This window comes from Sesamum indicum, linkage group LG8 (genome assembly GCF_026168435.1).
Source record: "Sesamum indicum cultivar Baizhima isolate 11 linkage group LG8, ASM2616843v1, whole genome shotgun sequence".
NCBI lineage: Eukaryota > Viridiplantae > Streptophyta > Magnoliopsida > Lamiales > Pedaliaceae > Sesamum > Sesamum indicum.
This window is the reverse complement of record NC_142664.1, coordinates 24,809,681-24,836,974: the sequence shown is the minus strand read 5'-3', so window position 1 is coordinate 24,836,974 and position 27,294 is coordinate 24,809,681. Positions and strand designations below refer to the sequence as shown.

The window sequence follows — 27,294 nt, the reverse complement described above, 5'->3', positions numbered from 1 at the left end:
GTAAAATGTTTATTTTTGTTGATGTCATATGATGTTTCCTCACCAAGTTCATAGATGTGAAGGACAGTTCTCTTCCTGGATCGTTTTTTAATAAAAAATAAATAAATGGTAATTATGAGAATATCTAATTCCCTCTCGAATACTATTTTCTATTTTATTTTATACAAATTAAAACCTTTAATTTTTTTAATTTTTTATAATTTTTTAAACAATGAAAATATTTATAATATGGGATAAAAATGCATAAAACACCCATTTGTTTTAAAAAGTCGGCTAAAAACTCATTACTGTTTTAAAAATATACTAAACCCCCCATGTATTTTGTAAAATTCAGCAACAAACACTCATTCCATTAGTAATTCAATGGACGGTACATTACACGCGCTTTTTGTACATGTGGGGGTATTTTTTAACAGTTTTTGACATTTTTCTTAGGTATTTTTTTTTTACTAAAATGCCCTTTTTGTTTTTGTATTTTTTTATAATTTAAATTAAAATATTAAATCATATTTAATATTAAATATTAAATTAAATTATATTTAAATTCAAATAGTTTTATAATTGTTAAATCTAAAATTATTTTTAATATTAAAATATGTATTTAATTATAATAAATATTATTATAATTATTCTTAATTAGCTAAAGTATTTAATTATTATAATTATTTAAAATATTCTTAATTAACTAAAATATATTTTAGTTAATATAATTAAAATTAATTAAAAAAATTTTAAAAAAAACTTAACAGGTTTCGCCCTTTTTCGCCAGAAACTTGTTTCTAAGTTTTCAGACGCCAATGGTACCATTCGAATTCTCTTTTCAAAATAAACATTTGAGTTTTCGTCAATCGGAGAGACTGGGCTCAAGCCACGACCGACGAACATGTTTGGCATTGATTTGTCGTCGTCCAATCAAATCTCGATTTAAGACTGCCTCCATGAGACTAGTCTCTTCAAGATAATTCTAATGAGTCCAATCTCACTTATTTGACTAAAATATTTGTGAAGATCCGACGATTTGAAGAATTCGCCTTCAATTCTAACTCGACGGAGATGGGATGCGGGGGTAAGGGGGTGGGGTGGGGTAGTTAGTCTTTTTTATATATATAATAATACTATATTTTTTTAATTTTAGATTAGTTTATATATAATATAAGTTAAATAATTTGTTAAATCTAAACCTTTCATTTCTTTTAAGTATAACGGTTGAGATTAATTGATTAGATCTAACGATCAATATTTAATCAAAAAATATCTAATGGTCATTAAAATAAGAAATTATATATTTTAAGTAAGAGTATAACGGTCATAGTATTAAAAAATTAACACCGTTAGTTAGATTTAACGGAGATGCGGCAATTGAGCTACGTTTAATAAACACAGGGGGGGTTTAGTAAATTTTTAAAATAGAAAGGGATTTTTAGCCGACTTTTTAAAATATAGAAGAATTTTATACATTTTGTCCTATAATTATATCAAATTTAAAAAGAATCACTTATAATTTACTAACTATATATATAAGCATCGGAATTTTAAGTGTTCATGACAAATTAAATAATTCCATATCTTACTACCCCTCAACGAATAATTACTACATAATATTCTATAACAATCATAGGCGAACATCCTAAGTCCTAACCTTATGAAATGACTGTAAAATTTAATAACATCCCAAAATTATAAACATTGTACGTCTATATATTTAATATGTCTGTCGAGAATTAAATAAAAATAAGAAACTGGGCGTCAATGATCACTCCCCTAACACCATACAAGAGCAACCATATTTGTAGGGACCAAATTTTTTACTACTTTGTAGACGATCACAAGATTTATGATACATCATCCATCAGCCACTTATACAATTCGATTTTCTATTTTAAATTATATTGAGTTCTTTATTTTATTTAATATATAAAACACATTATGTGTACAAACATTACGTCCTATTTTTTTTTAAATATTTGGCTCATATGACGTGTATATATTAAATAAAATAGAAGATGCAAAAAAGATTTAAACAAAATAAGAGATACAATAAGCTTTAAAATAGAAAGTTCAGTCAACTGCTTATATACCTCCATATTAATTAATAGGTAAAATTACAATTATTTTTCTTGATATCTGACATAATTATAAACACCCCCTCATTACTTAAAAAATTATAATAATATGGACACCAATGCTTTATCCTTGCTGATCTTTTTAAAAAAAAATTAAAATAAAAAAATGAGGATGGGTAAAATAAATAATATATAGGGGCATATTAGTCCACGAAAGTATTTTAGAAAAAAATAATATATCTATATATATAATTCATAATTCAAAAGAGTATTTTGATCAATTTATTATGAAAATTGAATAAAAATTTAATAGATGCTAACGACTTAAATAGACATTAAAATTAGGAAAATATTTTTAATTTTTTAAATAACAAAAGATATTTATAATTATGTTAAATTTGAGAGACGGTGGTTGTAATTTATGAAATGATGCAATAGTGGTCCATTACAAGCTTTAATATTGCATGTTCTGAACAGAAACCTTGATACCTACATTCTTTACTATGACAGTGATGTCCAACCTAAACTGGCCCTTCTTCAGAAACATTCCTATTCCGGGACCTCATCCTCATCCTCATCATCATCTTGTCTTAATTAATTCTACCACTACCTACTACTACTTCACCTTTTTCTATCTTCATAACATGTGTTATGTGGTTGGTTTTCTTTTTATGGAACGGAAAATTTAAATAATAATCTTTTTATATGAAAAAATGTGATAGAATGAATTTTTTTAAAAGTTTTATGGTCAAATCCCATAGAAAAATGTCAGACAAACACGAACTCACAATTTAAAATAGTGCAGAATTGAAATATAATCACGTTTTGCTTGAAAATAGATCTGTAAGATTTTTTTTTATCCAAATCAGGTTTGTTCAAGTCAAATTAAACATAAAGTAGGTGTAATACACTTGTCATGTGATTGGTCAGTTTTCATGAACTATACACTAATTACACGACAATTGTGTTATAATTATCATATAATTAGTTCAAGTTGGATCAAATTTGAATTGAATTAGAATTATATCACAGACTTAAAACATTGAATAATTTTGTTAACCAATTTGATAAGGAACTTTCCTTGTGAAAAGACAGTTTGGGAATTATTCAATGTTGCAAACCATGGCTCTACATGCAGTCACTTGTACCTAGTCTATATCAAATATTAATGCCCACGACGTGTATATTATGGCGAACCAAGCACATTGAATAATTCGTAATTTAAATTATATGGAATACTTTATATTATGCAAATACTTTATATGGAATATAATATGAAACAGAAAATTAGAATAAATGATTTAAATTGAGACATTTTTGTCTGGATACATGCATGCATGGGTACGTACAACTCATTTCTACTCCATAAACTCGAATTTATATATAGGTATGCGTGTAAAAATATATATTACATGGTTTTTTGCACCCAATGCAACCATTATATTACTCAGAATCTTCCTGGAAAGGGAAAAATGGCAGTCCTTTTTTGAAAATACTCTAAATTGAAAAGTGAAATACATACACGCGTTGGGTGACATCATTATATGATAGTAAAGTGGGATGAAAAATCCTTAGTGACAAGAAGAGCTTAAACTTTTCAGATATATATATGCATGCATGACAACATGGAAAAGAACAGAAATGTTGGACCATGATAATTAAACAATTGTCATCTCCAAAAAACCCTTCAGAAGTAGATAAGTTTTCATTCCCACTGTATAACAACTTATACAAAGCATGGATTATGTAGTAAGAAAACACACAAATATCAGACTTAATTTGTTCCATCAATAGATCAAATCCACACACATAATGTTCATCAACGCTCTAATTATGGATAGCAAGATCATTCACCCTGCCTCTACTTGCTTGTGATTTCCCAAATGATACAGACAAATCCAGGCCCTGATTCTTTGTCTTCTCATTACTCCTACAGCACACATTTTCAGCAACTTCCACCGCTTTAGAGCTCTTGCATCCCAAAAGCCCGCCGGCCCGGTTCTTTTGTCCCTCTTTAACCCCTTCCCTTCTGGTCTCTGAGCTTCTATCAGCCACATTATAACTCCTTGAGACTATCATGTCTCCGGAAACGCTGACGTTCATCTCGTCGTTGTAATCAGAAAGAGCAGAGTAGTCTGCAGCACTGGCTGTGACCACACTCCACTGGATGCTGGCCTCGCTTGGTGCATAATGGGAAATGACGGAAACATCGTCTTCTTGTTGCGATTTCAGCACCGTGTACATGGACCCTGATGCTTTTTCGATCTCGAATAAGTCAGAACTGGCATCACTGGCCATATCATCACAGATAGTGGTGCTTGAAGTTGACAGGTTCTGGCCTGATCTGGGAATAGCATCCCAAGTCAGCATGGAGAGTTTCCTCTCCATGTTTGCGGCTATGTTATCTCGTTTCAGCGATGTCGCAGAGCCGAAAACATCGATCGAATGCCTTGCTTCGTCTAACTGTTCAACTCTCAGCAGCTGATTATTGATCATCACTGGCAGGATTTCAGTTCCAGGATCGGAAACCGGCGCTAATATTGCACGTCGATCGGTGCGTTCTGATCCAGCTCGACTACGGTTTGAGGCGTAGCTTGCGACAATTTCATTGATGTGAACAGATTTCCTGTCAAAACAAGGTCCCCTGCAGCCAAATCCTGTCAAGAAATTCCTGCCAACTGCCTTTTTCTGCTTAGTTTGCATTTGCAGATGAGGTAACAGGCCTGTTTGGCTATTCCAGCTGCTTCCTTCAGAACACAAGCTCGGAGTTCTCTGCCCGATATTCAATCCTACTCCAGGCCCTTTATTCTTGAACTCGTGTTTCACCTCAGTTAGGTTCATGTTGAAGTACCTGTCAGCACTGAAAACGCTGATCTGATCGCGGTCTTTGGGGATTTCTCTAGAGAAGCTGAATGCAGAAGTGGGATCATGGACAGGGCCTGGAACCTCAAAAACAAGGTTGTGATCTGATGAATTGTTGAAGTAAGAAAACGAGTCGAGTCGAGGACTTTTACTGAGGCTACCAGGACCTTCCTTTGGTTTCGAGAATTTGATGCTAAAGGGTGGTGGATTTAGGGTAGGGGAGTTAGTTTTTTTTGCTGAGGTTAATGGAATAGGAGTCCGATCCTGAGCTGAGATCCTGTGTGCTATGTTGTTTTCTCTAGCGGTGTCTAGGTAGTAAGAAAACGAGGCGACACGAAGGCTCCCGTTGTCGTGATCAGTCTCCATGATCAGTTCTTGAAGCTTGTCTGATCAGATGTGTGAAGAAATTGGTTGCGAATCAGAAAGAAAGACAAAAACATTCACGGCAGACAAAAGAAAGGGCTTTGTTTTCATTTCGCTTCATAACAAGTTGTTCCTTAAGTAGGCATGGCAAAATGTAGGTGAGTGGGTGTATCATAGCGTGGGGTGATTGGGTATATTACAATAGTTAAAGGGCATAATTGTCATTTCACATGCAACTTGGAATTACTGCTTTATAATTTTTCTTACAAAGAATCTGACTTAACCAAAGAAAAAGAAGAAACAAATTATTATTCGAACATTTACAATAACTTTGAAAATTTATAAATATCGTAAGTCGATTCATTTTATCATTCTATCCAAGAGAAGGGAGTGAGTTGTTTCAGTGAGATGAGTGAATAAAGTATTGATATTATTGTTGTCATGACTGTAACTGAAAATGATAAACATTCATTACATGATCTTGAGTTTAGAAATATTCATTTATTAGGAAGTATGAAATTCTAATAGGTGAGGAGGGGTGGCTAGAAACCAAGATTTAAGAGCCTCCATTCATTCAAGAATTGAGCCCACAAATGTCCAAATCATAATTAAATTTCATGATTTTAGATCTCCAATTACCTTATGGTCTGTGAGTACTTGAGAGAGTTTGGTCTCACAATCTTTTCAGCCGAGTAGAAATAATTGTTAGATTGAAAGCTGACAACATGTTTACAACACAGGGTTTAATGTGGGGCCTCCATGCCCACACACCTACACTATACAATTCTTAAATATTTCAACAATTCGTGTCATTTTTTTTTATGTGATATAAATTGACGAATAATCCAATTATATCAGAAAATCTTTCACTTGATACTCTCCACTCGGCCTTATGTGATTCTGGCCTAGTTATTATATGACTCGTTGAAGCTACGCAAAGCTATAAATAATTTGCTATTTTAGCTATCAAATAACACATTGTTTTTTCTTAATTCTCTAATTTCTACGTTCAATTATTAAGATGTTCGAAATTTATTATTGTGACTTCAAGACTCTCTGTTATCGTAAAGGATCACGGTACTCTATTTTGATACTTAATCGGATCGAATCAATCTAAAAGTTCGACTTCTCATTATCGAAATAAAAAATTTTGTTTTATATTTTTAATATAAAGTATTGACTTTTTAAAATTAAAGAAAAAAGAAAAATATTTTTTTGGATGGTTCTTTACTAACTCACAAAGATGTCATTCTTCGTCAACCAAACATGTCGTAAAAGATTTGAAATAGGATGATTTTCATATTAATTAATCTGAACAATAATAATTAAATAAATAAAAATATTAATCACATGCAAATAAATAAATAAACTCAAGAAGACGCATCAAATATGTCATTGCTACTAAGCCATACTACTAAGAAATTATTTATTTAAGAAATAAAAAATTTTAAGATCAAAATCAGCTTTTACCTAATTGTGACTTCAAAAAAAACTCAAGAGTTTAATAATATCTTTTATTTTATTTAATATAAATAATATATATATATAAATTACGTTATTTATTTTATTTAGAAATAACCATAGGCTATATTTAGAATATGTTTCTGAGTGCTAGTCCCCCTCCTTTCATCATTCATTGCACTACAGACCCCTCAAAAAATTTGATGAATCGCCCTCTTCAAGTTCGATTAGCCCAATTCCTTCTCCAAGAACGACCCTCGAATCTCCTCTCTCCACTTCGACTCTTCCAAGTGCACTCTCTTCTCATCACCACAGGCCTCCAATCTCAGCACCCATCAACTCTCCTCTCTCTCCTTAAGCTCTATCTCTCTCACCCCTCAACTCTCGCCCATGCCACCAGTCTTTTCCACCGAATCCAAGAACCCAGTAAATGGAATCTCATGATCAGACATGCATCAGCTACAAGCCCTTTAAGGGCACTGTTTTTGTTCCAAGAAATGCGGGCTGATGTGGTAAGTGCCAATGGAAGCCCACCTTTTCGTAGCGACCCTTTCATTTATGCTTCTTTGATTAAAGCTTGTAGTAAAGCTCAGGCGTTTCTTGAAGGTAAGTCGATACATTGCCATGTTATTAGGCTTGGATTGGATTACAATGTGAATGTATTGAACAGTCTTGTTAGTTTTTACATGGGCTCTGTGAATTGGATGAGTTACGCAGCTGTGTTGTTTGGTTCGATTTTGGAGAGAAGTGTTGTTAGTGTTAATTGTATGATATCCGGGTATGTTAATAGAGGAAATCTTGATGTGGGTCTGAGCTTGTTTGTTAAAATGTTGGGTGGTTGTTTTGGTTCAAATGTGAAGCCCAATTATATTACTTTTGTGATTCTGATATCCGGTTGTGTTGAATTTGGAGGATGCAGAACCGGAAATGCACTTCATTGCTGTTGTTTTAAGATAGGATTGGATGGAAATACTGAAATATGTAACGCGCTTATTGATTTGTATGCTAAATTTGGATGTGTTGTTGATGCTGTCAGTGTATTCAGAGACATGCCGACGAAGGATTTGATTTCATGGAATGCTATGATTTGGGGGTATGTTGATAGTGGTAATTGTTCAGAAGCATTTGCCTTGTTCAGGAAAATGAGGATTGAAGACGTAGGAGTTGATAGAGTGTCTTTCAGTTGCTTGTTGTCAGCTTGTGCCGCTTGCAAAGATCTTTGCTTGGGCAGGATGATCCATGCTCATGTCAAATCTATTGGGCTGGGATCTGATGTTTCTGTAGGGACAGCCCTGATTAACTTGTATGCAAAATGTGGAAAAGTGGAGTTGGCTAGGAAACTTTTTGATGAATTACCAAAGGAAAATATTGAATATTGGAATTCTATGATACATGCATATGTTGAAAATGGACTTGCTGGAGAGGCTCTAAAGCTACTAGATCTAATGAAGTCCAGAGATTTAGAACCAGATGAAGTAACCATTCTGGGAATAATTATGGCTTGCCGTGATACAGGGGAACTGCATCAGGGTATTCTTGTCCATTCTATTTTGGAGAATAATGTACTCTTAAAACGAAGTATAGTTTTGGGAAATGTTCTTATTGATATGTATGCAAAATGCGGGAGCATGGCAAAAGCTAGAGCTGTTTTTGATAGGATGCCGCAGAAAGATGTCATCTCATGGACGTCAATGATAGTGGGTCATGCCATAAATAGTGAAGGAGTTAAATCTCTGGCTACTTATAGACACATGTGTGCCAAGAAATTCATTCCTAATTCTGTTACCTTCATCGGGGTTCTATCAGCATGTGATCATGCTGGTCTGGTTGATGAAGGAAGAAGATTGTATGATGTTATGCGTGAAGTGTACCATATCAAACCGCAGATTGAGCATTGTGGCTGCGTAGTTGACATGCTTGCTAGAGCTGGAAAAATTGAAGATGCCCAAATGTTTATTCGAAAGATGCCAATGGAACCGAATGCACTTGTTTGGAGAATGCTAATAAATGCATGCAGAGTTCATGGATACATTAATCTTGGATTGAACTTAGTTACTGGCATAGCAGAACTAAACACTTCCTATGACTCTGCAGATTCTGTAATTTCCTCCAATATATATGCTGAAGCCGGAAGATGGGGTGAAGTTATTTCTCATAGAAGTTTTATGGTTGTTCGGAGAGTTCCTAAAATGGCAGGAAAAAGCTCTGTCTCTTATCTGACGGAGTGATGTGAGTCTGACGGAAAGATTTCAGTCAGTTGACTCTTCATCCCTGAGATTACCTTGATCTAGTTTCCTTTTTACATCTTCAGAAGCTAAAGGGTATCTCAGAGAACTCCAAACATGGCAGAAGATCTCTCTTATTTGGAGTTTGCTGGTGGCATTGTGACAATGATAAAATCACAACCTTTCCCATCTTGATTTTGCTGAAGCAATGCCGGGTTTGGATCATATGCAGGAGTGCCAAAGGCGGGAAAGTGAGAAGTGGATTTACAGTTTCATATTTATTATTCTTGAAAAGTAGCCTTAAGACGGTTCCAAACAGCTTTGCTGCTGAAATCAGCCTCCATCTACAAAAGACATACAAACTGAGATAGCATAATCTGATTCATATGCATCATGCAAATAAAAGATTCTGCCTTGTAGCTTCTACTGTGAACAGAGCAATATGAGACTGAACTTGCCTATTCTAGGGTATGAGTAGAATTTTCGTTGAAGTTTTGCTTTTCATTTATCCCTTAATGTTTAGTTTTCCAGTTCTGTTAATACTTTACCTGAGTCATGCGATTGAGCCTCATTCTGATTACAAAGTCTGCCAGTCTCCTGTTTGGGGGATAAAAAAATAACAGTCATAATTTCTGAATAATTGGTATCAGCTATAAAAGTACTAAATATAAGGGAGAGAAGTTCATATTTTTACCATAAATCAGTTTATATATTCTCCTGGTTTGAGAACTGCACCCTGTCTGACTTTTCCAAAATGTGCTCTTGTTCCATACAGCTGTACTGAAAGAAGATACTGTTATTACAAGATCTAAGGTAGCGGCACTTAGGGAACGCTTCAACAATTTGCGATATATGCTGGTGGCAAAGAGGTAATATATTTTTGGTCGTCTGCTTTATTTGTGGTTTGTTGGAAGATTCAACAATATCTACCTCTTGTAGCTATTGAGTAAACATATAGTTTGGAAGATCTTGTGGGGATTATTTTTATTTTCTGTTACAGGAGCGTAATATGTGGTGTATAACTGCTGAAAACAATTCCATGTTTAGCCCTTTCTTCAGAGACATCTTTAACATATTTATCTTCCCTGTCATCTTGTCATTCGTAGTGTTACTTCTGACTTATCGAACACAGGTTGTCATATTATAGCTAAATTGGATTATGCAATAAAAAGTCCATTTAGAATTTATCATTTGATGTTTGTTTATTTTCTTAGCTCTTTTCAAGCCTCTTTGGCATCTATGCTGATTTTCCAATCATAGGGACCCCATAACTCTGTCAGGCTCATATTTTCATCATCCACCAAATAATAACTTTCCAAGAAATTCTCCTATAGCCACGATCTTCCAAGGGCCGCAAGAGAGCAATGAATGTCTCCACACTCTGGGATTGTCAGCTTCAAAGGTTGTCTGTTCTCTGTATATAAGGTGGCAATAGTAACCAAAGAACATCAATTTGAGCAAGACAGAAAACAAATTCACCAGTAATCTCTGCAGGAGCATATGCCATTCTTGAAAGAGTGGAAGCGACTTCTATCTCTCAGCATAATTTCCAATTTATAGACCTCAGAAATCAACTTCATCACAGTATGACAGTCTTTGCAAACTCTCAAGTTCTTCACAATTCTTATGAAGCTACCCTCGGGCAATCTTGCCATCCCAAAAGCAACAGCCAACTTCTCACTATGTGTAATTATTGCGTCTTCTTTTTCTTCCTCTTGAATATCATGCAAAACATTGATAACTTCTGGGACATAACCTCCTTCAACTCTAAGCTTCAGCATTATTTCCTTTAGCTTCTTATAAGCCTCCTTTGTCACATCATCTTGTTTTGCACCTGCTATAAAAGTATAAATGGCCTTATCCACTTCAATCATACTCCAACCAGGAGTTTTTGTCAGCTTAAGCTCAGCCATAGATTTTCTCACTGTTGCAACATCCTTCCATTTCCCTGCAACTGCATAAATGTTTGACAACAAAACATGATCACCAGAATTGTTAGGATCCAACTCTGAGAGCCTTCTCTTCACTTGCTCTGCCAATTTCACATTGCCATAGAAACTACAAGCACCAAGAAGCGTCCGCCAAATAACAGCATTGGGTGGAATTGGCATCTGAGTAACAAAATGGTACGCCTTCAACAGCTGTCCAGCCCGACCATATAAATCAACCATACATCCATAGTGCTCAATTTCAGGCTTAATCCCATACACTTGGGTCATTTTATCAAAAACTTTTTGTCCTTGTTCGACCAAACCAGCGTGACTACATGCATAAAGGATAGCAATGAATGCAATCCCATCTGGATAAATACCAGATCCCTCCATCTCATGAAAAAGAGAGAGTGCCTCTTCACCATACCCTTGAATTGCCAAACCCACAACCATGGATGTCCAAGATACAATACTCTTTTTCCCTGGCATCCTCTGAAATACCAAACGAGCCATATCTATATTCCCACACTTCGAATAAGTGTCCATAAGTGCATTATTTACTGGAGTAATCCAAACTAATCCCACTTTCTCAATAAAACCATGTAATATCTTTGCAAACTCTAGTGCCCCAGCGTGTGCACAAGCAGACAAAACGCCTGTCAAGCTTACCTCATTAGGCCTCATCCCCACCCTCAGCAACTCCCTAAAATATCCAAACGCCTCATCAAAACAGCCATGTTGTGCAAACCCCACAATCATAGTACTCCAGGATACCTCATCCCTCCTCGGCATTTCATCGAACACCCTCCTTGCCAACTCAAACTCTTCGAGTTTTGTATAACCGGCGAGCATCAAATTATAAGAAGCCAAGTTCTTCGCAGGCATCAAATTAAACACTCTCTCTGCACTTTTTACATCACCACACCTAAAGAACGCAGTCGCCATGGCATTCCACGTCACAACGTTTGGTTCAGGAATTTCGTCGAACACCTTTTCCGCGAATCCAACACACTCGCATTCTGCATACATACTGATCAATGTAGTGCCCACAAAGAGGTGAGTATCAAGACCACGCGTCAAAGCCTGGCAGTGAAGCTGAATCCCAGTCCGTAAACACCGCATATTCGCTGCAGATTTAAGCGTAAAGGCCAAGGAGAAACTATCAACTGGGGAATCCATATTCTTGAGCATAAGAGAGAACGTGGAGATTGAATTCTGGGGCAAGTCCGAATCAGAGAAGCCGCGAATAAGTGCGTTGTACATAAACGGGTCGGGATTCGAGGAGTAGCGGAGGAGGCGGGTAGCATAATCGAGTGCCCCACAGAGATGAACAGCGCAGTGGAGGAGCAGCTTCCCGGCGACAAGGGGATCGGAATCGATACCCGTCTTCGCGACGTGAGCATGGATCTGTTGGAGGGATCTGAGGGTTCTGCAATTGTTCAATAGCGACAAGCAGAAATGCTCTGCGCTGTTCATTACATGCAATCATAGTCCTTGCAAACTGCAAACTTTTTTCTGCAGATGAAGAGCTTTCATTTATCTGCGAATTCCCACATTTGTATGAATGCTGTTCTCGGAGAAATCCACAAAATCTAGTACCAAAGCTGTTCGTCCCACTGTCTTGGCGCCTCTTTTCATGATTTCAAAACATTTGTGGGCGTTGTTTGTTTTATCTTTTGTATGTGTTTATTTATCAGAGTTAATCTCTCAAATTTATACGCTCCAATAACTTTGCCCGAATAAGCAATTAATTGAGAAGAAACTCTATTTAGCTTGCTAAATCCGTGGAGAAAGTGTGGAAGCACTTCCTCTTCACATCAAGAAGCAAAGAGAAAGCAGACGAGGCTACTCAACTCTTCTTACCATGTGACTTCATCTTTTGTCTTGTTTTTGTGTATAATGGTAACGCAAAACAAACTAATAGATTAATCTAATGCAACTGACCACACAAAAAAAGCACATCAAGATTGTTCCAAATATTTTCAAGTAGTCATCAACATCAATCATAGATTAATATTTAAGCCTTTTATTCCGTATGCTGAAGTAAACATGGTGTTTAGTATAGAATTATGCGAGTGATATGATAAAATTGAATTAAATGTATGATAAAAAAGGGTCTGAAATTAATTATAAGTGGCTTATTTTTATATATTCACATATGGTATCATATGTCTACTTTGAATGATAACTAGTTATTTTAATTAAAGTTACCCATAGCTCAATAGTGGGCCTTACCCTTATTTACTATGGATGTCGTAAATTCGGACATTTGGGTCTTTGTAGATGCCTGTCCGATGGTGGGCCTTAGCAATGTGGGAATAGATAGCAAATTATATATTTTATATTCGATCTTGTGACAACAAGTCAAGATGGCCGAGCGGTCTAAGGCGCCAGTTTCAGGTACTGGTCCGAAAGGGCGTGGGTTCAAATCCCACTCTTGACATCTGTTTTCACAAATCTCATTATTTTGAGATTTTCGTAGACTTTATAGTATGAATCCAAATTTCAAGAATTAATTACCCCACCACAAAAATATTTTTCAACTAATTTTCCAATTCATATATATATATATACTGAAAAAATCAACTCCCGCGAGCTCCGCCACCAACTCCAAGAAAATCTTGATAAACCCTGTTGGATTCTACCCTCCAGGCTCCAGTAATGGCGTCCGCTGCATTTCTTCGTCTGCCGTCGTCATCTTTTGCGCTTTCGTTCAAATCAAACCGGCCCTTTTCTCCTCAATCTCTTTGCGTCTCGAAAAACCTAAGCTTTACGGTCAAGGCATCAACATCGCTCGACTACTCTGCTCCATCGAAATCTACTTCCATTTCCAAGAGCAACTCCAGCAGCTGGAAATGGAAATTTGAGGGGAACTCTGTGAATATCCACTTCGAGAGACTGGAAAAGGACGGAGCTGATGATCGGCCACGAAGGAATATTCTTATGGTGCCTACAATTTCTGATGTCAGCACCGTTGAGGAGTGGAGGCTTGTAGCGGAAGAAATTGTCGGGAAGAATGGTGAGATCAATTGGAGTGCGACTATTGTGGATTGGCCCGGTCTGGGGTACTCGGACAGGCCGAAACTCGACTATAATGCTGGTGTTATGGAGAGGTTTCTGGTGGATTTTGTCAGTTCCCCTGATAGTCCTATTTCCAACTTTGTTGCAGGTGTGTGATTGAGGTCATTTCTTCTTAAAATTATGAATCTTGATGCGCATCTATTTGTTGTTTGGATTTCTGGTTGTGTGCAATGAATTACCAACTGCCCTGCTGGTATTAAGTTTTCTTCTTATGGAATAAGGATTGATTTTAGTGTCTATTGGTATTCAGCGTCTGTTATTGGGTTCTTAAGATCAAGGAATTTGATATTGGTCCATTGATTGTGAATATGAAATGAACCCCAATAGGCCAGTAATTGTTGGATTTTATACTTCATGATGGGATTGTGCGACATGGGAAATGGAATGAAAATGAATCCCATCATCCATTGTATAGTGTTTGGTTTAATAAGTGTGATATTCCATGTAATAATATAGTTTGGTGTTTGGTTGAAAGGATTATAAAGTATGATTAAATGTAAAAAGAATATTAAGGGTATCATTTTTTTTTCATTTTAATATTGTAGCTTGTGAATAGTTACAAAAGATAAAAATCCTCTCTGTATTTATTGAAATATTGAAATACAGTTTTTAAAATAATAATCTTGTTGAATATTTACCTTTTTTCTATATCCATATGAAGCAGAAGTTCACTATAGACATTTAATAATAATAATAAAAGAAAGAGAACGGATGTTTAATTTTTTTTCAAAAGTCCAAAAAAAAAGTTGAAGTAATATTTTTATTATTATATTTTATTATTCAATTATTATAATTTGAAGTACATTCTTTTAAGCATGCATGCATTTTACAAGTAAGGAAAAATCCAAAGTGAGAAAAAGTGGTTCCATCTTATTTTTGTGAAAAAAGTGAAGAAAACTGAAGGACATATAAAGAAGAGATTTATTAATCCTACCCTTAGTCCCAGTGAGCTGGGATACACTATCCCACAAATTAGGGTTGCTAAGACCGGGCTATGGAATTATTACCGGGTTCTAATACTATAAACCAAACGTGTGATTATGCATGATAATCAATCTTATCGTGCCTAATTACACAAACCAAACCAGTCCAAAGCTTATTATGGCTTTTATGAGATTTTTCACAGGTCTCTGATAAACCATTTGCAGTGTGGCATTATCTCCAGTGTAACCAATTTGTCCACATCCAGTATGAATGAGACTCTTGGGCCTAGTCAATAGAGTACTATGGGTTTTAATTACTAATATTTTTGCTTTACAATGTTAAACGGATATCGAATCCATGTCCCCTGCTCTCATAAAAGACATTGGGAGCAAAAACGTCATCCAGCAGCAGCTGACAGTACTTACACAATTTTTGCTTAGAAGCTAAGATGACAACGGGACCGAGAAAGTGAAAACAACAAGAAAGTTGATTAGTATGTAATCAAGAAGGCTGTGATGTTGCTGGGAAATCAAATGGCTGGCTTAAATTAATGGGAAACAACTATATTGATTAGAAAGAAATGTAAGTACTTGATGGCTGGATATTTGAACAAATGGATTATGGCTTTGCTAAAATAAAAAATCCCATGGAGCCACTTGGAAATAAATAACTGAAGGCTGGAAATTTAAATGCCAGGAAAAAGAAGATATCTTTAGGATGATTTGGAATGGGGTGGAGATGATGGGATCTTTTAATTCTTTTAATGGTAGTTACTGGCTATTTACATCTGATAGAGCTTCCCAAATATCTGGTGGCGCACTTCCGTATCACAGCTTCAAGATTCTGTCATTTGCCAGTGTTGCTCTCTTGCCATTTTTGTTATGCAATGAAATAATATCAAGTGGAGATCATTTTCAAGTTTAGGGCAGCATTATCATTAGTAACCTTCAAAATAATGTTGTGCATTGAACAATCTTGCACTTTGTGCTATACTGCTATTGTCTTTAATTGATATACATCCGTGTATGTTGTGGCTCGCGAGATACTCAAATTCACTAGTTGTAGCGGATGACTAGATGTTGTGTTATACCTTTTGGAGCTTGACAAAATTTCACTTGATATTTGTGGATAGTACATGAACATAATAGTTTTGATATATGCAGAATTTATACATGATATTTCTGGACAGGCCATTAACATAATAGAAGTGTATGGTAGACTGCTACAGATTGTTTGACAATAGAGTTCTGAGAAAGTTGCACCTTTTTTTCCTTCGCATAACCTTCTAATTTTACTGATACCCATGTATGTTGTCCCTCAGTATCTGTACTCGAGTTCTGCAGTTGAGTTATGGATGGCTATAAAAAAATCTTCTTCAATCGATGATAATAGTGTTGTGAATGGGGCCACTGAGTTTAAACTAACTAGAATGCGTAATATTTAGATGTGCTGAGCCTATTTTGCGTTCAGCCTCAGTAAAATAACTGATTGACAATTTGACCAGGCCTAAACGAATGGTTCAAAAACTCAGCCTTGCCTCAAATGAATTCTTGGCTCAACTCGAATATAAGCAGGCCTCATGCTTTTTCGACACAATTGATAGTCTTAGATAATATTCTCATACCAATTGATAGTCGTAGACCAATTGATAGTCATATGTTCATTTTGGTTTATTAAATTTCCATATTGCCTTACAGTAACTTCTTATGCATCATCACTTTGCCAACTGGGTACGTTTGGGATATATATATAGTTGTCAATGCAAAAGTCATTATATTTCTATGTGTAGTTTCTTTACCACATCCAGGTAAAACTCGAACCCCTGCTAATATGTTGTTTGGCAACACAGATAATGAGTATGTGGTCTTTGGAGGAGGGCATGCTGCAACCATAGCAGTTCGGGCTACAAAAAGTGGTTTCTTGAAGCCGAAGGCCATTGCTGCTGTTGCTCCCACCTGGGCTGGTCCCCTCCCTATTGTGTTTGGTAGAGATTCAAATATGGAGACTAGGTTGAAAATTATCTGGAACCTTCTGCATACTTCATTTATCCTACTTTTTATTGATGAAAATTCTTTATCTGGAGGTTTGTACTTTTGTCAGACTGTTCATCGCTGCCCTAACCATGAAACAATCATATGTGATTTAACCTCATTATGTCCTACGGCTAAAAGTATTTTATCTTGGATGCCTACATAGTCAAAATATTATCCAGAGCATTGCATCCTGTTAATTTTAAGTCAAACCATTTCAAAGTCATGCATTTGCTTGATGCTGTGAGACCATGCGTAATGACTTCTTGTTTACCTAAATGAATGTAATAATCTACAACTCACTAATGATTGTACCATTTAACCTTGTCTCCGTTTATCTTGTGAATTTATAGGTATGGCCTTCTAAGAGGCACCTTGAGGGCTCCTGCTGTGGGTTGGATGATGTACAATGTGCTGGTCAGCAACGAGAAGGCAATCCAATCACAGTACAAATCCCATGTATATGCAGATCCAGAGAATGTTACTCCTAGTATTGTTGAGAGCAGATATGAGCTTACCAAACGGAAAGGTGCTCGTTATGTGCCTGCTGCTTTTTTAACTGGATTGCTTGATCCAGTAAATTCCAGGAAGGAGTTTGTAGAACTATTTGCAGGACTAGAGGGAAGAATTCCTGTCTTGGTTATGTCAACTTCAGGCTCGCCAAAGAGATCAAAAGCCGAAATGGAAGCTCTCCGAGGAGCAAAAGGTGTTAGCAAATTTGTTGAAGTGCCAGGTGCTCTTCTTCCTCAAGAAGAGTATCCGAAGGTTGTTGCTGATGAGTTATATAGGTTTTTGCTGGAGATTTGAATCAAAGGCTTAAGAAATTATTCACACTTCCAAAATGGTGGAAAACAGGAGATAAATGGTCATCTATATTTGATAGTTTAGCAAATAGTGGCAAGTGCAGTTTCCTTCAACCTTTATATGATTTTCAAAGTGATTATACAATGTTGTGGATTAAAAATGTTGAACCTGATATATGTAGAGTCACAACATTTACATAATAAGTTCATGGGATATATCATCCCATTTTGTGTAATACCTGAGAGAATGAATTGACTTTCAGTCACTTGAATATTTTCAGGATCTATTAATTTTATTATGAGATGGCATCAAATTTCACATATAGACAGTAGACTTTTTGTTCATCGGTCGTGTTGCATGATGTATTGTTTTGTATTATGTACTTCAGATGGTCACGGATCCATCTTTTTTGTTTTGTTCTTTACTCCCCTGAACTAGTATCATTTGATGATTAATGCTCATTTTATTACATATATATAAGTTGTAGGGGACAAGAATGTAATTATAAACTGTGATGCTACTACAAATGTGAATAGTCACAAGGCATATACGTATTCCCAATGAGATTTCACAAAAAGGCCTTCTAACCACTATAAATGACCAATGTAATAAATTGATAAAACCATATTAAGATGTTATAATGTAAGAAGAAACAAATTCAAATACCGAAACATTAAATGATTCTCCAAAATCAAGGCAAATATATATTTCAACTTTCTTTCCTACTTGTTAATGTGCATTGTAAGTTCAGGCTTTTTGAATTGTACGTCTTTCCTATAGGAAAGTTGTATGCTCCTCTTAGATTTCTCTTAGTTGCTACAAAATTTGTGGTTCTTTTGTTGTTTTCCTGGTGAGGCTACTCCCACCTTAATCACCAAACTTTTCCCTGAACAAGAATCTAAGTACTTTAATGTTTAGACTAAAGCTATTGAAGGAGAGTATAAGCTGCTGATAGTAAAATCCAAACTTGCTGCAGTGGAACAAGGGGAAGAAAGTATTATGGTATTGGTGTAGCAAAATTGTAATAGTAAAGATATGCTGTTTCAAGTAATGTGCTTGACCTTATTTTGTGTAGTTTTGTTTGAGGTGAACTTAGGATAGAAACTTATGAATTTGGACGTTGTCAGGAAGAAGGGAAGTTACCTGTGGTAAGTAGCGGTAAACTGAGGGCGTGAGTGACCATATATGCATACGTCTTTGAAACTCACTACACAGGTATTGGACCATCAATATTTGTCCTAGACCCATCCCACCTGGGTTATGACTTGACTTTTACCGAACTACCTTGAGCACAACTCCCTCCAAAGATAGATGGCTGTCTGTTAGAATCCGACTCTTGCTAAACAAGAGTTCCGAAATAGCTTTATTAAATTGTCGATGCATAATTTCTGCACCAAGATAGTCTACTTCCTTATCAACACCCACTTCTTTGATTCTTTTAGTCAAATGTGAGAATCCAGTTCCACGGGCTAACAACAAATGGTGCTGGTGTATTATCTTGTTTATGCATATAGATGATCACAAAATACGCTTACGAATAACGTACACCTTTTTGTGAGTTACATCAGCAGCTTTAGCCAAATGGATTCACAATAACTGCCCATGGAAAGTCCTTGTGTATGAACTTCAGTATTAAGCTGTGGAGAACTTTCATACTTTTACATGCTAGCTTATACAGGCAATCACAATGTCTGCAACTTTCTCTACTGCAAGTGCTTGTCACTATGAAATTCTTGTTACACTGAAACTGCTGATGATTTCTACTACTTACCCTGCAAAAAACACTACTAGTTTAGACTTCATTTGATCCATTTGTGATTGCAGACAATTATGTGGAAATCACATCAAGGGACAGCTGTAGGGGCTCGTGTTGATATATTTCAATTGACGTACTTTATGTTTTTAATGTGGATGTGACCACTTCTTAATATTGGACCTGACTCTTTAACTAACATCTGCCAGAATTCAATGTCCTAGAGAAAAATTGGTGTTGCTGCCAAAGAAACTGAGGTATATAACTGAGATCATAATGTCAATGCCATAAAGTGAAGCACTGGATGGGATTGTGACAATGTTATAAAATTGTTGATATTATATGTATGATCTAATGGTTCTCGGTTCATGACGTGACCTGTTTTCAAATTGTCGAAAAGGACCTACTTTTGTCCATGTGATTATATTGAAAAGGACAGATTGTTGAGATATAAGCACAGATTGCTGTTTGTTGAAGAAGCAAGATTATGATTGAGATATGAATTTTTGTTCCCAGTGGAAGTGTTTGATGTAGTGCCTCTGAGGAGGTGAACTTTCATCAAACAATAATAGCTGTTTAACTTCATTTGATGCATTTGTGACCATAAGCAAGTATGTTAAATCACATCATCAGACAGCTGTGGAGGCTATGGTTCGACTTAAATTAACCTATTTTACGGTATTAATGTTGATATGGCTACCGTTTCTAAATATCTAACCTGATTCTTTAGCCAACATGTACCAGAATTCAAGGTGTTAGAGAAAATCCAGTGTTGCTAACAAACAAACAGTGTCATGAAACTGATATTTTAAAGTTATTCCATACTGTTGAGATATAACTAGGGATTACTATGTGTTGATGAAGCAAGATTGTGGGTGAGATATGAATTCTTGTTTGGTGGTGAACGTGTTTGATGTATTGCCTCTGAGAGGGTCAACTCAATTGTCATATGTAGAGGGAGGTTTTGTGCCTATGCAAATTTGAGTTTTGCTTCTGGTTTTTTCCAAGTTCATGTGTGTATGCAAATTTGAGTTCTTGACTTTGCAGCCTAATATGTACAATTATAGGAAACAGGAAACCTAATCAAATCCTTTGGCCTTACTTCCCTTTGCTCGTCCCAATCGTTCTATGACCCGATTAGGGTAATGGTTCTCGTGTTTATCTCGATTGTTTGATTCATCTATGGGATATTGCTTAATTAATGTATGAGAACTATACGACTATGTAGCCATCGTCGTAAGCGATGAACTCATGCAACTACAAGCATGTCATAGTTAATACAAACGAAGATTTGGTCAACCCCTCTTTACCCAAAGTTTAATCTCAAAACTAAGCAGTCCGTATAAGCATAACTAATCCAAGATACGACTGAAAAATAAATCAAACTCAACTCGATTAGCGCAAAAATAAGAAAACATATTCAAAAACATCAAATTACTTGCACTTGATTCATGTTTTCATCCATTCAAAATCCATTTGGATTCGATTAAATTAATAATCAAATTAAATTTAAATATAACTTTTTAAATTCAATAATTATTCAAATAAATTTAGATAATAATATATTCGACTCGAATTAAATAATTTAGCGTGCTGATCGAAGATATGGTACAATTGTTGGGTAGACAATGAGAAAGGATTTTGTTCATAACTTAAACTATGAACTGATATGACGTTATCTTTTCCTTTCTCTTTCACTCTTAAAAACTTGGGTTTTAAAGTCAGACTTTGCAGCCTCATCTTTCCCACACCAAATATTATGTGCAAAATATTTGTATGCTTTATTTGGATGTAAGTCGATCGATTTAATTATGAGCTGTTGGATTTATAAATAATGTTTTTCAAAGCAAGATACTAATAATTCAATAAATTACTTTTGAAAAAATATTTTTCTCGCAATGGATATACTCAAAAGGCGTATTATTGCACGCGACAATTAATGTAATATTTTATTTTTATACTTTATAAAAATTTATGGGTTTTACGGATCTCGAAATTATACATATGTGTATAATACGATTGACAAAATTCAACAGAATAATAACGCTCCATCCAAATTGTCTTATTTTCTCTTTGTATTTTTCAATTAGATTCGTTTCATTTTAGCTTTTGGTTAATTATACTTGATTTACAAATTATATTAATATACGTTAAATGATCACCCACTTACAAGTTAAAACTATGAAAGAAGAAATCATTTAATATTTAATATTCTAATACACACATCTTTCATATGTAATTCTCATATAATTTGTACGTAAAATAGTTATTCTTTAAATTGACGGTAATGGAATTTGAATTTATAATCTTTTATAATTAATTTAAATTTGATGACATATGAAACGTCATTTGATCAGAAAACTTAAGTTGCTAAAAGTGAATTTTTTTATTATTTAAATCAAATTCGTTTAAACAGTTTAAAAATAAAAATTATAAATCAAAAATATTTTTATAAAACTTATTCTAATTATAATAAGCTAATAAATATTTATATTAAACGGGTTATAATTATTAATTAGTTTAATTTCGAATTAAAAAGTTTATAGGTGGGCACGTAGTACAGCTAAGTATGCATCATTTAATCTGATGCAACGAATTATCCATATCTAGGGGAACGTGTTGGACGTTCATTGGTAGGGGCCTAGCCTTTAAGTCGGGCCACCGCCCCTAGGAAGAGTAGAGGATATCCACCCAACCCCAGAAGGAACAAACCACGTCAGCACCTCCCAGAATTAAATTTTATTTTTATTACCCAAGTCAACACTGCACCCAATCATTTCACACATGTTTTTTTATTAATATGTGTTGTTATGATTACTTTTCTGAAAATCGGACCGGAGATAGAATAAAATTAAAGGTTTTGTTTGGATTTGTACAATGTTTTGTTCTTATTGGTTTTGATTAAAATTTGTTCGAATTCTATTTTTATAATTATGATTTCGTCAAGTAATGATGTCTTAATTTAGTGGTTGAGTCAAGATAATTTGATCTTACCACAAAATAATTATTAATAATATTAGTTACATTTTAATTTTATTATAAATAATCAGTGAAAAATAATTCTATTATTTTCATTGTATTATCATTATACACGTCAATTATATGAAATTGTCACATTAATTTTTTGTTTCATTTTTATCCTTCTTATTAATTTATAGTAAGTAAAATCTATACTATACTATTATTTTAAAAAAAAAAAAACCTTTTTGTAGTGCCAATTTTTGAATATTTAAATTTACCCTTTATTTCATTTCTTCCCCTTTAAAAAATTTGGTCAGATAAGTAATTTAATATTTTTTAATAATTTCAAAAATTATTATTTTTCTTAACTATCCACTACTCTATATTTCTCTTACCTTACTTCTTCACATTTATAATAATTCGTACTTTTCACAAATTTTTCTTTTTTTATCATCTCACACCAAAAATTTTTTTATATGCTTGCAAGAATCGCGTACGATGATAACTAGTTATTATAAAAAAGAACTTTTTGTCAGCTCAATTTTTAAATATTTAAATTTATCCTTTAATTCATTCAATTACTTAAAAAATGTAACTATAATAGTAATTTCAATATTTTCGAACTCACAATTATAATTTATTTTTTATTTCTTATATCACTCTACATTTCTTTTTCATTTTCCCTTATATTATTATTTTTTATTTTTTATTATAATCTCTTTTATATACTGGTAGGACCACTCAGGACGAGTATAAAAAAAAATCACAATGTCGACAGGCCAAGTCGCAATCTTGCCTAATAACAACAAAACCCGCCACATCAATTCAAAAACGTCACAGCAATTTTGACAACTAAGGGACTTGCGGGCCCGGCCCATTTAAATGCAAATTAAAAATGCCTTTTTTGTGATGGGCTCAATTGACAGCCCAATCATGTGAATCCTCATCCCCATACGTGTCCCCCACTGCCTTCAATTGGCTGCGACGTGGTGTACCACGTGCCCTGCATGTGGTACATCCAAGATTGCAGCATTGACGGGCTGGGCCCATTGGGCCCGCACTTTTGATACTATAAGAAAAAGGAAATTTTTGTTTAATTATTAACACTAATAATTAAATACAGTGGACGTGTGTGCATAATATAAAAAGAAGAATATTTATATAGTTGAGAATTGAATTGAACTAAAGATGATATGCTAAAAAATTGGGTTGTACTATCATTTTTAATATTGTATCTCACTCATAAATAAAACAAATAAATAGATAAGATGGTCCATAATTTGACCTCAGCATCAACCATAGAATGTGATGTGTATCATAAATCATAAAGCTTCTAATAAAAAGATAAAATGTGTAGTATTAATGCTTGTGATTGACATAATTTATAAATACAAATACCAATAATGGGTAATATATCATAGTTAGTCATGATTTAAGTTTGTGCTTATATAATCACCTTAATTTATTATCTTTTTTTTTTTTTAATGTTAGCATCTGTAAATTTTAGATTTTATTTCAGAAATAGTCGTTTTTATCAATTTCTGTCTAACGTTTGGGGTTTATTTAAATTTGTAAGTATAATATTGTAGTATTTTGTATGGTGTATTTTTCTTGGATTTTTGTTATGTTTCATATCCAATTTGAGGATTGGGGAATATTTCCTAGATTATATTGGGATGACAATCAATTAAGGGCATACCTGAGGACCAATTGCTAAGTTATAGGACTATAACATGTTGCATCACATGAACATAACATATTCCCATCATTAGTGAACCGTGCAATGTACGTGTCTAGCAGTCAACCATATTGACGGAAACAACAACACTTAGGGGTGGAATGGAGACAAGGGACTAGATGTGTTAAAATTTTCTAATTTTGAAACAAAATTAAAACTTTTGTAAAGTAAAGAATTAAAAGTGTTGCCTCCTTTTATTCTATGGGACGAAAAATATAATTTTACAGTAGATTTTCCCATCAAAATGGTTGTCTGACAAACACGTGTATTGCATTTATTCTTTCCGTCTAATTTTCTTTTTTAATAGAAAACTTGACATGAGACTAAATGTGCACAATTATCTCAATATTGGATTAAATTAGAACTCCCGTAAGACAAAGGATAAAAATATTGCCCCATATTCTATGGAACTAAAATTGTAATTTTGTCCATGCGGACGTTGGCTACAAAAGTTTTATCATATTATAAGCAGAAAGTATCACTGACAAAATATTGAATGAAAACAATGACATTTATTATATAATAAAAATAAATTTTGTTTTGTTAATTGATGATTTTTAAAATTTTAGTATAATTAAACGTAAACTCTCTGTGATTTAGAAAATTACATCTAGGACCCTTGATGGTTGCTTTTGTCTAACAAAAAAGTCCCGTCGTTGATCAAAATTAATTGAATTTGATGATATTAACAAAAAGCCTGGATGAAAATTGGTTGACTCATAATTGGCTAATTGTAGGTCAAATAATATTTTTCGAACTAAACTACTCTTATAACGGTGAAGATAAACTTCCTCACATGCATTAACTTGTGAAGACATATGAAGATAATTTGATTATAAAAAAATTATTTGACTTGTAACAACTTAGTAATAAGTCAATAAAAGGTAGATAAATTTTTTTTTTATTAATATCAGTCAATTTGGTGAATTTTAACTAACGGAGGGACTTATCTATTAGATGGAAGCAAAGTTAAGAAGTGTTAGATGTAATTTCTCAAACCACAAGAGATCTGCGTATAGTTACGCCAAATCTCAGGGAGGAGAGTGTAATTATCCCTAAGGATTACATATATATATATATATAAAGATATAATATGTTGCGAGCAATTATGTTAGATTATGATGATCTACTAAAGAAAATTATTATTGGCTACAATATTAATGGTCATGACTAAAAATCATGTTAAATAACTAAAACTAGTCACGGTACCGGTCAAATAAAATCGATAAAAAAATAGTTTTCTCATCATGGTAAAAAATATTTGTTATGTCTTTTAACCATATCTAATATTTTAGCCACCTTCCAAAAAATCACAACCAACATCCAATATATGATCGTGATTAATGACTATTTGTTATAACTATTTATTATTAATTATGATAATTAAATTATAATTATATATTATATTTCTTGTAGTGATTCTTTCTTTGATCACACGTTGTACTAACTAAAAACCCAACATCGATCTCAAATTATATATATATATATATATATATATTATAGTCATTTATTATTAATCAATTTAATACGCTCTAGAATTTACAGGTTGTGATAGGTTAGAGTACTTTACCTTAAGATTTAGGCATATGGAATCTGCTTCTTATTAAGATCATTTATCCCTAGTAGTCGAACTTTATTCACCATAGAACTCATAGTTTGGCCTCCTAAGCTACCTTTTATATATATATACCTTATTATTATTGGAGAGTACATGTCCAAATTTTTTATGATCTTTATTGTTTTATTTTTTGAAAAAGTTCAGTAATTTCTTTTATTTTTTTCTTTTCTCAGCTTTCAATTATCTCTCTCCCTCAATTTTCATGGTTTTTTAAATAATTACTCACAATATGTATATTTTTAATATTTTTTTATTTATTTACTTAAAAATATATTTTTAAAAAGTAAAAATTATATTATTTATATTTTAAATGAATTAAACACATATTTGGATGTGCAACACGCACTACTATATACATCACTATAAAAAAGAATATTTTATTGAGATGAAAATTTCGGACAGCTCGTATTGGTTCCAAAATTCCTTCCAAATTCTTACGATTTTGTAACACATTTTATTACTTTCCGATGGAATCCTTCAATAGACAAGCAATATGGGATCAAGATGATCATATCAAAAAGTTGGATTTCAAATTGAATTGTTGGATTGAATTATGTAGTGTAAGGATGGTTGATTAAAACAACATACTTGTAACATTCAATTTTCATATTCTTGTTTTGTAAAAAAGTATGAAAAAAATATTATTTTTTATATTCAATTCAGTTGTGTTGTAATAACAATTTATTACTCAATGATGAACACTTAGGAGTCCTAAACATAATTATTTGGATTTGTTTTAGTTTTTTAAAATAAATTAAAAAGAATTTTCCAACTATTTTGGAACGAAAGTGGAACGGATTCACAAGTTTTGGTAGGAAATCAGTCGAAAATGTCCTCCGTGTTCATCCTAGAAAAGTAACATAAATTTTCAGATACAAAATATTGAAAAGCCAAATTTATGTGAAATTTAAAGAAAGGCAGTATGGGATCAAGATGATCGTATCTTACGGTTGGATTTCAATCGTATTGTTCGATTGAATTATGTAGTTATTTACTAATATATTTTATTATTTATTGACTAATAAATTTTATTTAATTATTTACAGAAACTCATCAAAAGCTGCTCGAGGAGCATGTCTCTCAGCCCGCGTCAAAGGAGGTGGTCTCATCAGATGTTACTGCCTCAATTGTTCAAGAAGACTAGTTGTGGCCTGAGGCCGCTGGTGGGAGAAAGCGGGAGTCTTTGGCATGGTGTTTGATGTTTTGATGTCAGATGCCGCTCAACCATGGACTACAAAAGCCTCATTTGAGGGAGCAATGCAACTAGCAGCCGAGGGTGTTGCTGACCCTGAGCTTTTAGACGATCCAAAAGCATTAGATTATGATTTATTTTAATTTTTAATTTTGCACGTTGTATAACGATACTATTTATATTTTTAATTAAGTGTACTTTTGTTGGACAAAATATGGATCAAAAATTTATTTTTTATAAAATATTAAAAAAATTATGTAAAACATAATAAATATTTGGGACGAATTT

General features: G+C 33.8%; 4 protein-coding genes and 1 non-coding gene across 8 annotated transcripts; 3 read left to right on the top strand and 2 right to left on the bottom strand.

Moving 5' to 3' along the window:
- Positions 1 to 3,653: 3,653 nt before the first annotated feature.
- Positions 3,654 to 5,483, bottom strand: LOC105168830 (protein PHYTOCHROME KINASE SUBSTRATE 3). Its single transcript, XM_011088986.2, has one exon. The coding sequence runs from the start codon at positions 5,289 to 5,291 to the stop codon at positions 3,891 to 3,893; it is 1,401 nt and encodes a 466-aa protein (XP_011087288.1). The 5' UTR covers positions 5,292 to 5,483; the 3' UTR covers positions 3,654 to 3,890.
- Positions 5,484 to 6,908: 1,425 nt separating this feature from the next.
- Positions 6,909 to 10,073, top strand: LOC105168797 (putative pentatricopeptide repeat-containing protein At3g05240). The gene is made up of 2 exons (XM_088883995.1): positions 6,909 to 9,442; positions 9,750 to 10,073. Exon 1 carries the CDS (start codon positions 6,953 to 6,955, stop codon positions 8,975 to 8,977), a length of 2,025 nt encoding a protein of 674 aa, XP_088740121.1. The 5' UTR covers positions 6,909 to 6,952; the 3' UTR covers positions 8,978 to 9,442; positions 9,750 to 10,073.
- On the bottom strand, positions 9,179 to 12,816 carry LOC105168796 (Tetratricopeptide repeat (TPR)-like superfamily protein). 4 transcript variants are annotated; one of them, XM_088883994.1, is made up of 4 exons: positions 10,454 to 12,816; positions 9,669 to 9,754; positions 9,523 to 9,571; positions 9,179 to 9,318 (listed from the first exon to the last, which is right to left on the bottom strand). In XM_088883994.1, exons 1-3 carry the CDS (start codon positions 12,379 to 12,381, stop codon positions 9,552 to 9,554), a joined length of 2,034 nt encoding a protein of 677 aa, XP_088740120.1. In that variant the 5' UTR covers positions 12,382 to 12,816; the 3' UTR covers positions 9,179 to 9,318; positions 9,523 to 9,551. The 4 variants fall into 4 exon arrangements, 2 of the variants coding, with proteins under 2 accessions (XP_088740120.1, XP_011087251.1); XR_016066863.1 differs by having other exon boundaries at positions 9,228 to 9,318; positions 9,669 to 9,749; positions 10,454 to 12,815; XR_016066862.1 differs by having other exon boundaries at positions 9,219 to 9,318; positions 9,523 to 9,754.
- Positions 12,817 to 13,268: 452 nt separating this feature from the next.
- TRNAL-CAG (transfer RNA leucine (anticodon CAG)) lies at positions 13,269 to 13,348 on the top strand. Its single transcript has one exon. It is a non-coding gene; the product is annotated as a tRNA-Leu (tRNA).
- Positions 13,349 to 13,443: 95 nt separating this feature from the next.
- LOC105168795 (alpha/beta-Hydrolases superfamily protein) lies at positions 13,444 to 18,042 on the top strand. The gene is given in 4 exon segments (XM_011088948.3): positions 13,444 to 14,074; positions 16,760 to 16,919; positions 17,294 to 17,740; positions 17,742 to 18,042. Coding segments are annotated over 4 exon segments (1,134 nt in total). The 5' UTR covers positions 13,444 to 13,566; the 3' UTR covers positions 17,761 to 18,042.
- Positions 18,043 to 27,294: the final 9,252 nt, after the last annotated feature.